Consider the following 18,140-nt stretch of genomic DNA (forward strand, 5'->3'; position numbering starts at 1 on the left):
GATTAGTGTGTTGTGTAAAATTAGAGTGAGGATTCAGGGTCATGTGTTCAGATGGATAGAAAACTGATGAGCGGGCAGGAAACAAAGAGTAAGGTCTGTTTTAGAATGGAAGGCAATAGCTGGTGGGGGGGTATTGTACTGGGATCCCAGCTAGTCACAATATCTTAATCATTTACATGACGGAACCAAATGTAATATCTCAAATTTGTAGTTGTAACTGACTTGTTGGATGGTGTTGTATTGCGCAACTCATCAAAATCTTCAACTGACTACTCTCGATTGGCATCTATACCTGCTGGCTACACTTCATTCCAACCAGTCTTCTGATCCCATCCAATGGTAACACTGCCCAAGTCTGATCCCAGAATGAAACCTGCCTTGGTAGATCAAGGGCTGGATCTTAATTTCTTTCACCAAGTGCCAGTTTTGTCAATTTTTTCAGAGGGTTTCACATTGTGATGCTTGGGGGCATTTATCACCATATCTTACAAAACCCTCCTGATTTATTACCCACCCCACCCTTTGGTGCCCCCTCACACATTCTCACACCATCACACCATGTGCTGTTCCAAAACAACTCCCCAATTCCTGGATATCTCAGAATTAACCAACATCTGTGATGCAGCACCATCTTTAAAAAGATACTGTGCCCCCAGACAAGAACTGTCAGTCCGGAGCTGCCCTGCACGGTTCCAGACACTGGCCATGGATGGGGCAGACAATGGAAAACTGGTGCCTATCTTTGTGGTCAGGGACATGGAGATACCGCTGATGGGGATGGGGTGATGCAGAGGCAGGATGGTCCTTTTCTCCAGGGCCAACAAAGGACACCATTCTACTGGAACAACGCCAACCTGGACCTGGGTTACCATCTGGGCCAGTGCAATCTCAACCATCTGAAGGAATGCACAGAACGTAGGAAGAAGATCAATGGCCTTCCCCACTCTGCCAGTGAAAGTGCCACCATCTTCTCATTGATACCTCACACTCACTCTATCTCTGCTACTGTACCCAACATTTCCTGCAACATCTTCCCCTCTCACCCTCACTAACACCTGACCCTGACTCACCCCGAATCTCTTCTGCACAGCCCACTCACCCCCTCAGGACATCTCCACACATGCACCACAGGTAACTTTGTGTCCCCCCCCCCTCCACCTTTCTCTCCCTCACCCACAATGTGCAGAGTTTCCTGACTCTGATCACCCTGAGCAGCTGACTGACCATGTCTGAGCCCCTGTACTGGGAGGTTTTTTACAGTTGGTTATCGTAGTGATTAGTCACCGAAACAGATTCACATTCAGTCTTTAAGAACTTGAAAACATAAAGAACATTAGAACGCGGAGCAGGAGTAGGCCATCTGGCCCTTTGAGTCTGTTCCACCACTCAATAAGATCCTTTGGCTTTACTTTACATGACCTCAGCTCCAAATACCTGCCTTCTCACCATAAACCTTAGTTCCTTTATTGTTCATAATATTATCTATCTTAGCTTTAAAAACATGTACCAAGGAAGCCTCAAATACTTCCCTGGGCAGGGAATTCCACAGATTCACAACCCTCTGGGTGAAGAGGTTCCTTCTCAATTCAATCCCAAATCTGCTCCCTCTAATTTTGAGGCTATGCCCTATTGTCCGAGTTACATGCACCAGTGGAAACATCCTCTCTACATCTATCTTATCAATTCCCTTTATAATTTTATATGTTTCTTTCAGATCCCACCTCATTCTTCTAAATTCCAATTAGTATTATCCCAGTCGACCCAGTCTCTCCTCATAAGTCAACCCCCTCAACTCCGGAATCAACCTAGTGAACCTGTTCTGCGCCCCCACCCAGTGCCAGTACATCCTTTCTGAAAAAAGGAGACCAAACCTGCACACAGTACTCCAGATGTGATCTCTCCGGTATCCTGTACAGCCTCAACATAACCTCCCTGCTTTTAAACTCAATCCCTTTCGCAATGAAGGACAAAATTCCATTTGCCTTCCTAATTACCTGGTATACCTGCCGACCAACCATGTGTGATTCATACACAAGGACACCCAGGTCCCTCTGCACAGCATCTAACCATATACAAAAAGAAAGAAGGAAATCTCTTAATACAAATAACAAAGTCAAGTTTCAAAGTGCTCCTCAAAACTGTCGTAGTACACTTCGTCACTTCCAGTGAAATTTTACTCTTATCTTGACACTTTAAAGCTTTACATTAACAGATTGCTTCCTCAGGCTTTAGAGAATTTTTAACGATGCTTTTCCAAGTCCACTAGCCCAAACATTTCACAAAACCTTTCATGAACCTCTTCACGAGAAAGCGCTCGAGCTGAATGATCACGTGATGCCAACATGGAGTCCAGACATCAACGCACAGCGACACCTAGTGCCGGGGATGAGAATCGTGTGACAGTGAACAGGAGTTCACTTTATTAAAAACAAGACTGGCAATTCACAAATCACGTTACAGGCAAATCACATTTAATAAACACGTGTTATTGGAGAACTTCCTACAGGACATCCTTTAGGCCACTCCTAGAATATTGTGTGCAGTTTTGGTCTCATTACCTAAGAAGGGATCTTCTTCCAATTGAGAGAGTGCAGGATTGATTCCTGGGGTGGCAGGGCTGACATAGGAGGAGAAATTGACTTGGTTTGGACAATATTCAGTGAAGTGGGGGTGGGGTGTGGGGGGTGGAATCTCATAGAAATCTGTAAAATTCTAAAGGGACTCGACAGAATACATGCAGAAAGGATACTCTCGATGGTGTTGTAAATCACAATCGGGAATCATTGTTTAAGGATAAGGGGTAAATCTTTTAGACTGAGATGAGAAGTTTTTTTTTACAGATTAGATTGCTTACAGTGTGGAAACAGGCCCTTCGGCCCAACAAGTCCACACCGACCTACCGAAGTGCAACCCATTCCCCTACATTTACCTCACACTACGGGCAATTTAGCAGGGCCAATCCGCCTAACCTGAGCATCTTTGGACTGTGGGAGGAAACTGGAGCAAACCCACGCAGACACAGGGAGAATGCGCAAACTCCACACAGTCAGTCGCCTGAGGCGGGAATTGAACCCGGGTCTCTGGCGCTGTGAGGCAGCAGTGCTAACCACTGTGCCACCGTGCCGCCCACCAAGTTTCTTCTCTGAGAGAGTGATGAGTCTGGAAATTCAGTACCATGTAAACTGATTGAAGCCAAAACGATAGTGTTTTCAGGAAGGAGGTTGATAGATGCTCTTGTGGCTGAAGGAATCAAGGGATGTGGGAGGAGAGAGGAATTAATATATTGCACTCAATGATCAAGCATGATTGTACTGAATGGTAGAACAGGTTTAACGGATCAAATGGTCTCCTCCTGTTTCTACCTTCTATGTTTCTATTTCTTATTGGTGAATGTGGAACCCCGTTAAGTATAAAGGGCATGAAATTCTCTCCAGATGTTCATGTTGTCTCCACTCATTGCTGAGCTGCTGAATGTGGACCCTCATTACACCACAGCACAGCATCGAGAACAGTAAAAACCGTCCATTCTCAGGATTTCCGACAATGCCCCCTGCAGCAGCATTGAAAGCTTCCAGTAACATCAACCCGAGAGACTTCTCAACCTGGAGCTTTCCAACTTTGTACTAAAACACTCCTCAGATATAAGCATTAATTCTAAGATCACATTTATTTCATTGTTATAGATTTAATAACCGACAGTGATGACTACAGAGTCAACATTGGCTGTGCTGCAACAATGGTGTTCTTTCTCGAAATGAAGGCCTGGTACGGTAAACTCTGACTCACTTTATTTCCTTTTGTATATAAGGTTTGAGGTTGTAACTGTGGGATGGAATGGTGCTGGTTACTGTATTCAGGTTATAACTACTGCAATGGAGTTGTGTGCATACAATCAGCTCATTATAAACAGTATTAGGACCCTTGCTGATTTTCCATTATTTCATTATCCATTTTTTGGTTAAGAGCTATAAACCATGAGATAAAAGTTGACGGTGACCTTTGGACTGTGAGGAGCAGCTTGTGTTTTTTTAAAGTCAGAACAAAACTGATATTTGTTCGTGAGACCAATCCTGAGGGTTAATTGCAGATTGATTCTTGTTCAAGGTGCTCTCTAGACACTTTGACTCTGGAGAGGCCTTATCCTCAGGCAGATGGCAGATGTTTAGATGGCAACAGGGGCCTTCAACAGTGACAATAGACAATAGGTGCAGGAGTAGGCCATTCTGCCCTTCGAGCCTGCACCACCATTCAATATGATCATGGCTGATCATCCTTAATCAGTATCCTGTCCCTGCCTTATCTCCATAGCCCTTGATTCCACTATCCTTGAGAGCTCTATCCAACTCTTTCTTAAATGAATCCAGAGACTGGGCCTCCACTGCCCTCTGGGGCAGAGCATTCCACACAGCCACCACTCTCTGGGTGAAGAAGTTTCTCCTCATCTCTGTCCTAAATGGTCTATCCCATATTTTTAAGCTGTCTAACCAGTCGAACAGAGAGGAACCAGAGTTTGAACTGGTTTCTGAACAGTGTTTTCATTCAGAAGGATTGTGTCTGTGACAGCTGCAGGACAGAGCCTTGGTTGCTCCCTGGCTGTCCTCCCATTGCCAACTTATTGAATGTTCAGAGAATAGAATCTCAGCTCTCAGTAATCCATGAGTATTCTTGGGACCTGATTGGAAACAGTTTGCATGAACTGGTACCTTCAGGAAACTGAGCAAGATACAGCCCCCTGTGCCTGTGTGATTCTGTGTCATAGAGACTTATGAAGTGAGCTACACTTTAGTTACACCTGACTTTATTTTTCTTTTTGGTTCATCCCTTAACTGTGTCAGTTTGTCTGTCTGTGTGTGAGAAGGAGGGGGCTAGAATCAAAGAAAATAAAGTTTAAATTAATTCGACATTAATTAGATTCCCTGTTGTTTAACTTTACTTGACAAAAGGTACTGCATTCCTTAAAAAATGGTAAAACATTTGTTTCAGCTACAAACCTCTTGCCTTGTACTTGTTATTTAGAAAGTCTAGGGCAGGTTATGGACTAAAATCTGGTCGGAAACTGTTGGTATCAGTCTTGAGGAACTTTCAAGGCTTTCATTTGTCTGTGTTGTCGAGGCAGGGACAGGGAGGCTGATTTGGTTTGGCTGTGTGTCCTTGTGTTGTAACAATGTTCAGTTCAGGGGTCAGTTGGGTGAGTATTGTAATGAATCTGACAAGGATACGTTTTCCTTCAAGTGTTACAGTCAGGTGTGTTACAGACAGGTTCGCTGTGTTATGGGAAAATTACAGCATGCATACAAGGATGTCTGCATGGTGTGTGTGTGTTGTATATCATGCTACAGAAAGTTAAAAATCACACAACACCAGGTTATAGTCCAACAGGTTTAATTGGAAGCACACTAGCTTTCGGAGCGACGCTCCTTTATCAGGTGGTAGTGGAGGCTCAATCCTAACACAGAATATATAGCAAAAATTTACAGTCTGATGTAACTGAAATTATACATTGAAAAATTGATTTGTCTGTTAGAATGCCATGACAGTTTCACTTCTTTCATGTGTAAATCACAAAACCTTTTTTTTTAAAACGTTGCATTCTCAGGTTAGCTGTTAACAATGGCAATAGCTAGACAATATAGAGCATAGAACAGTACAGCACAGCACAGGCCTGTCAGCCCAAGATAATGTGCCAACCATTGATCCTCATGTATGCACCCTCAAATTTCTGTGACCATATGCATGTTCAGCAGCCTCTTAAATATTCCAAATGACCTCGCTTCCACAACTGCTGCTGGCAACGCATTCCATGCTCTCACAACTCTCTGCATAAAGAACCCACCTCTGACATCCCCTCTATACTTTCCGTCAAACAGCTTAAAACTATGTCCCCTCGTGTTAACAATTTCTGCCCTGGGAAAAAGTTTCTGGCTATCAACTCTATCTATGCCTCTCATTATCTTGTACACCTCAATTAGGTTCCTTTTTTCCAATGAAAAAAGTCCGAGCTCAGTCAACCTCTCTTCGTAAGATAAGCCCTCCATTCCAGGCAGCATCCTGGTAAACCTCCTCTGAACTCTCTCCAAAGCATCCACATCTTCCCTATAATCGGGCGACCAGAACTGGACACGGTATTTCAAGTGCGGTCTAACCAAAGTTTTATAGAGCTGCAACAAGATCTCACGACTCTTAAACTCAATCCCCCTGTTAATGAAAGCCAAAACACCATATGCTTTCTTAACAACCCTGTCCACCTGGGTTGAAAATGTGTTGCTGGAAAAGCGCAGCAGGTCAGGCAGCATTCAAGGAACAGGAGAATCGATGTTTCGGGCATCAGCCCTTCAACTTTAAGGGATCTATGTACCTGCGCACCAAGATCCCACTGTTCCTCCACCCTGCCAAGAATCCTATCCTTAATCCTGTACTCAATTTTCAAGTTCAACCTTCCAAAATGCATCACTTCGCATTTATCCAGGTTGAACTCCATCTGCCAACTCTCAGCCCATCTCTGCATCCTGTCAATGTCAAGCTGCAGCCTACAACAGTCCTCTACATTGTCAATGACACCTCCAACTTTTGTGTCGTCTGCAAACTTGGTCTGCAAACTTGCTAACCCATCCTTCAATCTCCTCATGCAAGTCATTAATAAAAATTACAAAGAGTAGAGGCCCAAGAACAGAGCCCTGTGGAACACCACTCACCGCTGACTTCCAGGCAGAATATTTTCCTTCCACTACCACTCACTGTCTTCTGTTGGCCAGCCAATTCTGTATCCAGACAGCTATGTTCCCCTGTATCCCATTCCTCCTGACCTTCTGAATGAGCCTACCATGGGGAACCTTATCAAATGCCTTGCTGAAGTCCATATACACCACATCTACTGTTCAACCCTCATCAACTTGTCTAGTAACATCCTCAAAGAACTCAATAAGATTTGTGAGGCATGACCTGCCTCTCACAAAGCCGTGCTGACTACCTTTAATCAAGCCATGCTCTTCCAGATGGTCATAAATCCTATTCCTCAGAATCCTTTCTAACACCTTGCAGATGACAGACGGGAGACTGACTGGTCTGTAATTGCCGGGGATTTCCCTATTTCCTTTTTGGAAGAGAGGAATTACATTTGCCTCTCTCCAGTCCTCAGGTACGACTCCAGTGGAGAGCGAGGATGCAAAGACCTTCACAAGCGGTGAAGCAATTACATTTCTCATTTCCCAAAGCAGCCAAGGAAAAATCTGGTCCAGGCCTGGCGACTTGTCAATCTTAATGTTTGTTAAAATTTTCAACACATCAGCTTCCTCACTTTATTCGTTCCAGCCTGCTTACCTGCTCCTCAATGGTTTCATTCACTATAGGGTCCTTTTCTTTTGTAAAGACAGAAGCAAAAACCTCATTTAGATTTTCCCCTACCTCCTAGACTCTATACACAAGTTCCCTATGCTATCCCTGATTGGCCCTACTCTTTCTTTGATCATTCTCTTATTCCTCACATACGTGTAAAATGCCTTTGGATTCTCCCTAATTCTTCCTGAAAAGCCTTTCTCATGCCCCCTCCTGGCTCTCCTCAGACCATTTTTGAGCTCCTTCTTCACCTGTCTGGAATCCTCTAGAGCTGAGCAAGACCCTAGCTTCCTCCACCTTACGTACACTGCCTTCTTTCTTTTGACGAGAAGCTCCTCCACTCTTGTCATCCAAGGTTCCTTTATCTTACCCCTTCTTGCCTGTCTCAGAGGGACATATTTATTCATCACTTGCAACAACTGTTCCTTAAACAGTCTCCACATGTCTATAATGCCCTTTCCATGGAACAATTGCTCCCAGTCCATGCTTCCCAATGCACGTCTGATAGTATCATAGTTTCCTTTTCCCCAATGAAATATCCTCCCATTGTGCCTGCTTGTCTCCTTCTCCACAGCTATGCAGAATGTGAGTCAGTTGTGGCCACTATCACCAAAATGCTCTCTCATTGCAAAAAGGGTTGAAGGTGTTAGCCCCCTGTGTTCTCTGTCTATGCCATGATGTTTAGATTGATTCTCGTCTAACATGTGAGATAACGGAGTTTTACATGAATTCATGCAGTTTTTGAGCAAAGTACAATGGAACTCTGCAAGTGCAAATTCACCCCACAAAATATATGTGTGCATGTGGGTCTTTGTCTGTCTGTGTGTGTGTGTGTCTGTCTGGGGTGGGGATTGTGAGTGTGAGAAAGTGTATGTGTTTGTGTAGTGAGTGCAGAGTGTCTTAAGTCTGTGAGGGGGTGCATGTGTGAGTCTGGGAGTGTGTTTGTTTGTAAGGGTGTGTGTAGGTGTCTGTGTGTCCGTGTGTGTGTGAGAGTGTGTGTGTGTAGGAGTATCTGTGTGTGTGTATAGTGTAATGGTGATCACCTGTAATGTGACATGAACCCAAGGTCCCGGTTGAGGTCCTCCCTATGGGTACCGAACTTAGCTATCAGCCTCTGCTCGGCCACTTTCCTCTGCTGCCTGTCCCGAAGTCCACCTTGGAGGATGGTCACCTGAAGGTCCGAGGCTGAATGTCCTGGACCACTGAAGTGTTCCCCAACTGGGAGGGAACCCTCCTGTCTGTTGATTGTTGTGCAGTGCCCATTCATCCGTTGTCGTAGCCTTTGCTCGGTTTCCCCAATGTACCATACCTCCGGGCATCCTTGCCTGCAACGTATAAGATAGACAACGTTGGCTGAGTCACACGAGTACCTGCCGTGTACAAGGTGGGAGGTGTTCCCACGCGTAATAGTGGTACCTATGTCCACACTCTGACACATCTTGCAGCGCCTACCATGACAGGGTTGTATAGAGTTGTCCTGAGAGCCGGGCAGCTTGCTACGAACAACGATCTGTTTGAGGTTTAGCGGCAAGTTTAAAGGCAAGTAGTGGAGGTGTGGGGAAAGTCTTGGTGAGGTGCTCATCCTCATTGATAATGTGTTGCAGGTCACGAAGAACATGGTGTAATGTTTCAGCTCCTGGGAAATACTGAACAACGAAGGGTACCCTGTCGGTTGCAGCCCGTGTCTGTCTTCTGAGAAGGTCATTACGGTTCCATGCTGTGGCACGTTGGGACTGGCGGTCGATGAGTTGGGCATCATACCCCGTTCTTGTGAGGGCATCCCTGAGTATTTCCAGGTGTCTGTCATGTTCCTATCATCTGAGCAGATCCGGTGTATGAGTAGGGCTTATCCATAGGGGATGGCTGTTTTAATATGTTTTGGATTGTGATTACACATGAAAGAAGTGAAACTATCACTGTATTCTAACAGATGAAAGGCTTAACAGACAATCAATTTTTCAATGTATAATTTCAGTTACATCACACTGTAAATTTTTGCTATAAATTCTGTGTGTTAGGATTGAGCCCTCCACTATCACCTGATGAAGGTGCGGCGCTCCGAAAGCTAGTGTGCTTCCAATTAAATCTGTTGGAGTATAACCTGGTGTTGTATGATTTTTAACTTTGTACACGCCAGTCCAATACTGGCATCTCCAAATCACATTACAGGAAAGATGTGCAACATAGAGTCTGTTACAGTGGTTATATGCCGTACACACACAATGGGGTATGTGTTTTGGAAGGCTGCTGTCTAACATACTGGCCAGCTCTGGTGAACTGGTCACGGACATGTGGTGACTTGATGCTCATCATTGGGAGAAAGATTTTAGCCTGATGGACATTGGGAGCATGCAGCAGCCCAATACAGCTGAGGCTATGAGACTGTGTCTGAAGTAAATCAGGAGAAACATTCCCAAAGTTGCTGTAAATTAATGGGGAAGATGCTCCCATTGAATGAGGTGTGATTTTTTTGGCATTGTATCAGCTCTTCAAACGTAAACATCAGGATGGAGTCCAAACTGAAAATAAGAGTCAAAGAATATCATAAAACAATTGTCTGCCTTTCAACTCGATTACAGACATCAGTCTGCTCTGAACTGTGTCACTTAACAGATGATGATATTGATGATGGATGACTGCTGTTATATTATCTCGGTCAGTAATATTGACAGCCCTTTCACATTCCTTAGTGGTGGTGGACAATTAAACGACTGAGTGGAGCTGGAAACTGCACAAATATATCCATCCTAAATTATGTGGGTGCCTAGCATCAGTACAAAGGATAAGGCTGAAGCATTTGAACCAATCTTCAGCTAGAAGTGCCGAGTTGGTGATCCATCTCAGCCTCCTCCAGAGTTCCTCAAGGTGACTGATGCCAGTCTTCAGCCAATTCGATTCAATCCACGTGATATCAAGAAACAGTTAGAGGCACTGGATATTGCAAAAGCTATGGGGCCTGACAACTTTCCAGTCTTGGTACTGAAGACTTGTGCTTGAGAACCTGCCGCTCCCCTCGCTAAGCTCATCTCATACAGTTACAACACTGGCACCTACCCAACAATGTGTGAAATTGCCCAGGAATGTAAGAAACATGAAAATCAGGACAAATCCATCCCAGGCAATTAACACCCCATCAGTCTACTCTTGATCATCAGTAAAGTGATGGAAGGTGTCGTCAACAGCGCTATCAGGCAACAACTGCTTAGCAATAACCTGCTAGTGTCGCCCAGTCTGGGTTCCACCAGGGCCACTCAGCTCCTGACCTCAAACATGGACAAAAGAGCTGAATCCCAGAGGGTGAGGGGAGAGCGACTGTCCTTGAGATCAAGGCTGCATTTGATCTCGTGTGGCATCAAGAAGACTGAGCATAACTGGAGTCAGTGGAACCAGGGGCAGATGGGGCACATAGAAAGATGGTTGCATTTGTTGGAGTATTCCATCCAGGACAAAGCAGCCCACTTGATTGGCACCACATCTAAAAGCATTCACTCCCTCCAACACTGATGGTCAGGAGCAGCAGAGCATCTCTAAGGTGTACTGCAGTAATTCACCAACGTCCCTTAGACAGCACCTTCCAAACCGAGTCACCACAGCCACACAATCTCAAATACATGGAAATACCACCCACTGCAAGTTCCTCACCACCCTGACTTAGGAACATTTGGTGTTACTTCAGTGTCACTAGGTCAAAATCCTGTAGCTCCCTCCTCAACAGCATTGAACGTCTAGAATTAGAATTTGGTTTTATTGTTACATGTACTCAAATAAAACTGTGCAGGTGTACAGTGAAAATTGTATGATGTCGCCATACATGTTGTCATCTTCAGTACAAAGGTCCTAGTTACAATACTTCAATACCAAAGTAGATTAGGTACAAAAACAGAGAAATCAGGAAAAAATTCTAGAAGTTCTACTTTATAATTCTTCATAGAATAAATGAGGAAAATGAGGAAAGAAAATTAAAAGGCAGATATTACAGTCCTTCTGTAGCCTGCCGTTGTTCCATACTGGGGACTTTCCACAAATGGTCTCATTCTCCTCCAGGCTCAACGGACCCAAATGGCCTCACAGGCCACTGACCACCATGTGTGACAGGCTGACCACATTGGGACCACCCAGCTCTGGACAGCCACCCCTCAGACCGCTCCATTCCACTCTTGGTCCATTAACTGCTGATCATCCCACTCCACTCCAGCCGTCTGACCATCCCACTCCACTCTGGCCCCACTGACCATCCTGCCCCACTCTGGGCCCACTGACCATCCCACTTCACTCCGGCCCCACTCACCATCCTGCTCCACTCCGATCCCACTAACCATGCCACTCCACTCCAGCCGTCTGACCATCCCATTCCACTCTGGGCCCACTGACCATTCCACTCCACTCCAGCCGTCTGACCATCCCATTCCACTCTGGGCCCACTGACCATCCCGCTCCACTCCGGCCCCACTCACCATCCTGCTCCACTCCAGACTCACTGACCATCCCACTCCACTCCAGGCCCACTGACCATCCCACTCCACTCCGGGCCCACTGACCATACTGCTCCACTCTGGGCCCACTGACCTAGCCACTCCACTCCGGCCAACTGACCAACCTGCTCCAATCCAGACCCACTGACCATCCCACTCCACTCCAGGCCCACTGACCATCCCAGTCCACTCTGGCCCCACTGACCATCCCACTCCACTCTGGGCGCACTGACCATCCTGCTCCACTCCGGGCGCACTGACCATCCCGCTCCACTCCAGACCCACTGACCATCCCTGTCCACTCCGGGCGCACTGACCATCCCGCTCCACTCCAGACCCACTGACCATCCCTGTCCACTCTGGTCCCACCAACTTCGACTATCCTGGTCTAATGACAACACGTGAGTTCAAATCCTACATATTACAGGGGTAGTAATCTCAGGATTGCTATCAGTGCTACATGGTAGTCAGAGGAGAGATGAAAGAATAGGCAGGATGATTACACGGCCGGAGACATAGTGCGGGAGGGACGAGTTCAGATTTTTGGGACATTGGGACCAGTTCTGGGGGAGGTGGGACTATTATAAATTGGATGGTCTACACCTGGGCTGGACTGGAACCAATGTCCTTGGGGGCACTTTTGCTAATGCTGTTGGGAGGGTTTAAACTAATGTGGCAGAGAAATGGGAACCAAATGAGAAGGTTCGTGGACAGTAAAGTGGTAGCAACTAAAGCCTGCAAGGAACTAGATCATGAAGTCAACGTGTCAATGGGGAAGAGTAGGCAGAGAACAGATGATGGACGCAGTGGAACTGTGGTCAATGTTTGTTTCAATGCAAAAAGTGTAGTAGGTAAGGCAAACTAACTTAAGGCTTGGATTAGTACCTGGAATATGATGTCACTACTATTACTGTCACTTGGTTGAGGAAAGGACATGATTGGCAACTGAATATCCCAGGATATCAATGCTTCAGGTGGAATACAGAGGGAGGTAATGGGGTGGAGGAGTTGCATTACTGGTCAGAGAGGATATCCCAGCTGGGCTGAAGGAGGGCACTATGGAGGACCCAAGCAGTGAGGCAATATGGGCAGAGCTCAGATATAGAAAGGGTGCAGTAACAATGTTGGGGCTGTACTACACGCCCCCTAACAGCAAGGTACAAATATCTACACATATTATGGAAAGATGGAACAGCAACAAGGTGGTGGTGATGGAGATTTTAATTTTCCCAACATTGACTGGGATTCACTTAGTGTTAGAGGTCTAGATGGAACAGAATTTGTAAGAAGCATCTCAGAGGGTTTTAGAGAGCAGTATGTAAATAGTCCAACTCAGGAAGGGGCCATACTGGACCTGGTGTTAGGGAATGTGCCCAGCCAGGTGGTTGATGTTTCAGTTAGGGATTATTTTGGGAATAGTGATCACAATTCCGTGAGTTTTAGAATGCTCATGGACAAAGATGAGTGTGGTCAGAAAGAACAAAGACCAAAGAACAATGAAAATTTACAGCTCAGGAACTGGTCCTTCAGCCCTTCAAGCCTGTACCAATCCAAATCCACTGTCTAAACCTATCGTCCGATTCCTAAGCATCTGTATCCTCTGCTCCCCACCTACTCATGCATCTGTCCAGATGCAACTTAAATGAAACTACCATGCCTGCCTCTACTACCTCTGCTGGCAATGTGTTCCAGGCACCTACCACCCTCTGTGTAAAGTACTTTCTGTGTATATCCCCCTTAAACTTTTCTCCTCTCACCTTGAGAGCATAACTTCTTGTTACTCAATCCTTCACCCTGGGAAAAAGCTCTCTACCTACCCTGCCTATATCCTTCATGATTTTGAGAAGTGCATCTACTTTAATGCAAGTATAGTGTGTAAGGCAGATGAACTTAGGGCTTGGATCAGTGCCTGGGAGTATGGCATTATTACAATCTCAGAGACTTGGTTGAAGGGAGGGCATGATGATTGGCAATGATGATGTCTTCATACGAGACAGGGAGAGAAGTAAAAGGGAGGGGAGGATTTGCATTGCTGGTCAGGGATGATATCACGGCTGTGCTAAAGGAGGACACTATGGAGGGCTTGAGCAGTGAGGCATTATGGGTGGAGCTGAGAAATAAGAAGGGTGCAGTTACCTTGTTGGGTCTGTACTATAGGCCTCCCAACAGTGAATGTGAGGCAGAAGAACAAATACATAAACAGATTATGGAAAGATGTAGAGGCAACAGGGTAGTGGTGATGGGAGGTTTTAATTTTCCCAACATTGACTGGGATACACTTGGTGTCAGAGGTCTGGATGGGGCAGAATTTGTAAGGAGTGTCCAGGAACATTTTCTGGGGTAGTATGTCAATAGTCCAATGAGGGAAGGGGACATATTGGACCTGGTGTTGGGGAATGAGCCAGGCCAGGTGGTAGAAGTTGCACTGGGGGATTTCTTTGGGAATGGTGACCACAGTTCTGTAAGTTTTAGAATACTTGTAGACAAAGATAAGAGTGGTCCTAAGGGAAGAGTACAAAGCTGGGCCAAGGCCAATTATATCAAAATTCGGCAGGAGCTGGGAAATATGGATTGGATACAGTTATTTGAAGGGAAGTCCACATTTGATATGTGGGAGGCTTTCAAAGATAGGTTGCCATGGTCCTCCCCTGGTGAGCCATCTCCCCCAGCAGTAGCCAAAACGGTATACCTGTTTTGGAGGGAGATGATCACAGGGGACACCTGCACTGCCTTCCTATTCTTCCTCTGCCTTTTGATCAGCCATTCCCTGTCTACCTCAGTAATCCTAATCTGCTGTGTGACCAATTCACTAAATGTGCTGTCCACAACCCCCTCAGCATGCTCCATAGTGAGTCTCTCCGCAGCTCCAGAGCCATCATACAGTCAAACAAGATCTGCAGCTGGACACACTTCTTGAAAGGAAGAGTGCTAAACTGGGGGAAGGCAAACTGTAGCAAAATTCAGCAGGAGTTAGGGAACGTAGATAGAGAGCAGCTCTTCAAAGGTAAATCCACATTTGACGTGTGGGAGGCTTTTAAAGAGAAGCTGATTAAGGTGCAGGACAGACATATCCCTGTGAAAATGAGGGATAGAAATGGCAAGATTAGGGAACCATGGATGAGAGGTGAAATTGTGAGATCAGCTAAGAGGATAAAGGAAGCATATATAAGGTCTAGGCGACTGAAAACAGATGAAGCTTTGGAAGAATATCGGGAACGTAGGACCAATCTGAAATGAGGAATTAAGAGGGCTAACATGGGCCATGAAATATCTTTTGCAAACAGGGTTAAGGAAAATCCCAAAGTCTTTTATTCGTACATAAGGGGTAAGAGGGTAACTAGAGAAAGGGTTGGCCCACACAAGAACAAAGGAGGAAAGATATGCGTGGAGTCAGAGAAAATGGGTGAGATTCGTAATGAGTACTTTGTATCGGTATTCACCAAGGAGAGGGACATGACAGATGTTGAGATAAGGGATAGATCTTTGATTACTGTTGGTCAAGTTGGCATAAAGAGAAAGGAAGTGTTGTGTATTCTAAAAGACATTAAGGTAGACAAGTCCCCAGGTCCAGATGGGATCTATCCCAGGTTAGTGAGGGAAAGGAGAGAGGTAATAGCTGGGGCTCTAACATATACCTTTGCAGTATCCTTGAACACGGGTGAGGTCCCGGAGAACTGGAGAATTGTTAATGTTGCCCCCTTAGTTAAGAAGGGTAGCAGGAATAATCCAGGTAATTATAGACCAGTGAGCCTGACATCAAAATAGGGAAGCTTCTGGAAAAGATACTGAGGAATAGGATCTGTTTACATTTGGAAGAAAATGGGCTTATCAGTGATGGGCAACATGGCTTTGTGCAGGGATGGTCATGACTAACCAACTTAATAGAATTCTTTGAAGAAGTGACAAAGTTGATTGATGAGGGACAGGCTGTAGGTGTCATGCACATGGGCTTCAGTATGAAGTTTGATAAGGTTCCACATGATAGGCTGATGGAGAAAGTGAAGTTTCAAGGGGTCCTGGGTGTATTAGCTAGATGGATGGAGAACAGGCTGGGCAACAGGAGACAGAGAGTGGTAGTGGAAGGGAGTTTCACAAAATGGAGACCTGTGACCAGTGGTGTTCCACAGGGATCTGTACTGGGACCACTGTTGTTTGTGATATATATGAATGTTCTGGAGGAAGGTACAGGTGGTCTGTTTAGCAAGTTTGCAGATGGCACTAAGATTGGTGGAGTATCAGACAGTGAAGGGGACTGTCAGAGAATGCAGCAGAATATAGATAGATTAGAGAATTGGGTGGAGAAATGGCAGATAGAGTTCAATCTGGGCAAATGCGAGGTGATGCATTTTTGAAGATCCAATTCTAGAGTGAACTATATGGTAAACTGAAAAGCCTTGCGGAAAATTGATGTACAGAGAGATCTGAGTGTTCAGGTCGATTGTACCCTGAAAGTGGCAAAGCAGACCGATAGAGTGGTCAAGAAGGCACAGGGCATGCTTTCCTTCATCGGACAGAGTATTGAGTAGAAGAATTGGCAGGTCATGTTACAATTGTATAAGACCTTGGTACGGTCACATTTGGAATATTACGTACGGAGAGGGTGTAGAGGAGGTTCACTGGGATATTGCCTGGTATGGACGGTGCAAGCCATGAAAAGATGTTGAGTAAATTAGGATTATTTTCATTCAAAAGCTGGAGGTTGAGGGGAGACCTGATTGTGGTCTACAAAATCATGAGTGTTATAGATAGAGTGGATAGCAAGGAGCTTTTTTCCCAGAGTGGGTGACTCAATTACTAAGGGTCACAAGTTCAAGGTCAGAGGGGAAATGTTTAAGGGAGATATACGTGGAAAGTTCTTCACACAGAGGGTGGTGGGTGCCTGGGATGTGTTGCCAGGAGAGGTGGTCGAGGCAGACATGATAGCATCATTTAAGATGTATCTAGACAGATACATGGATGGGCAGGGAAGAGAGGGATGCAAATCCTTGGAAAATAGGTGACAGGTTTAGATAGATGATCTGGGTTGGCGCAGGATTGGAGGGCCGGAGGGCCTGTTTCTGTGCTGTAATTTTCTTTGTTCTTTGTTCAATGATTCAAGTCGGCAACGCATCATCATCTTCTCAAGGGCAATTCATGATGCTCACATTCTATGAGAGAATTACTAAAACATTGATTTTTTTTGGCATATTATCTTACAATGTGTTTCAAGAAGTATTTTGAAGTAATTGGAAATTCATTTGAACATTTCTCCGTTCCTATATTATAGTTAGTTAGAGCAGATTGATAGTCACACTCTGCACATCACCATTGCACGAGGTGTTCCAGATTTCATTGAATTAATTTCAGGCGAGGCTGACTTTGATCACTTTGTCTCACTCCCATCCATAACCCGTATTTATGGCCCAAACAAATCTTCTGTTTCTGTCACTGGGAAGTACTGTCTCCATTTCACTTACAATTGCACTTTCAACGATTCAGCTGTAGCCTTTGGTCCTTCAGTTGCCACAATATTTCTGCAGCGAATGATTTGCTCCACCGCACCCTCATCTACCTTCGGGAGGGACAGTCCAATACCTTTGGACAATAAAAGCTCACAAAAAGGTTACATCTCACTGACTGACATCATGTTTCTGATGCTTTGGTGTTACAGGGACAGCTGGGTCAAGAACTGCAACAGGACATCATTTGATGACTACTATGAAGATTGTGGTATAGATTTTAATTTATAATCAGATCTGGATCTGATGTCTTCATCAAAATCTGGCCGCTTTGACACCTTTCAGCCTGGAATCATTTCTGTTTCTCGACTGTATGTTGCTCATGTGTTTTGGAATGCAATAAAGAAAGGCTACTGCCACCGATTATCAAAACAAACGCAAGCAAATATCAAAACGCACGCTGTTCCTTTAAATAATGGAGCTAATTCTGGGGGGTGGAGTCTCAGCTGGAATGAAATGTTGTGGAAATTTGTTTTCCCGATTGGAAGAGATATTGGGGTGACTTGAGAATTCATAGATGATGAAGGATGCCAGCAAAATGTGTAAAGAGATGATAGGCCTGGTCGATGTATTGCTAAATTATTAATCTTGCGACCCAGGTTAGAAACCTGCTGTGGCAGTGGAGTTTCAGTTCAATAAATATATGGGATGAAAAGTCTAATATTGGCTATGAATCCATTGCCAATTGTTGGAAAAACTCATCTGGTTCACTCATGCCCTTTAAGGAAGGAAACTGCCATCTTTACCTGGTCTGGCCTCCATGTGACTTTAGACAGACAGAAATGTGGTTGACACTTTACTGCCCTTTGGGCAATTAGCGATGAGCAATAAGTGCTGG

General features: G+C 45.1%; 1 protein-coding gene across 2 annotated transcripts in view; it reads left to right on the forward strand.

The window, feature by feature from the left end:
- Nucleotides 1–17,645, forward strand: part of LOC140485932 (lysozyme C-like) — a 41,154-nt gene extending 23,509 nt beyond the window's left edge. The window contains exons 3-4 of one of the 2 annotated variants that reach the window (XM_072584376.1): nucleotides 3,684–3,765; nucleotides 17,455–17,645. In XM_072584376.1, coding sequence (XP_072440477.1) covers nucleotides 3,684–3,765; nucleotides 17,455–17,533 — 161 coding nt within the window. In that variant the 3' untranslated portion in view covers nucleotides 17,534–17,645. Of the gene's footprint in view, nucleotides 1–3,683; nucleotides 3,766–8,936; nucleotides 9,172–17,454 lie in introns of those variants that run through there. The other variant, XM_072584377.1, reaches the window with a different exon arrangement.
- Nucleotides 17,646–18,140: the final 495 nt, after the last annotated feature.

Source organism: Chiloscyllium punctatum, chromosome 15 (genome assembly GCF_047496795.1).
Source record: "Chiloscyllium punctatum isolate Juve2018m chromosome 15, sChiPun1.3, whole genome shotgun sequence".
Lineage (NCBI taxonomy): Eukaryota > Metazoa > Chordata > Chondrichthyes > Orectolobiformes > Hemiscylliidae > Chiloscyllium > Chiloscyllium punctatum.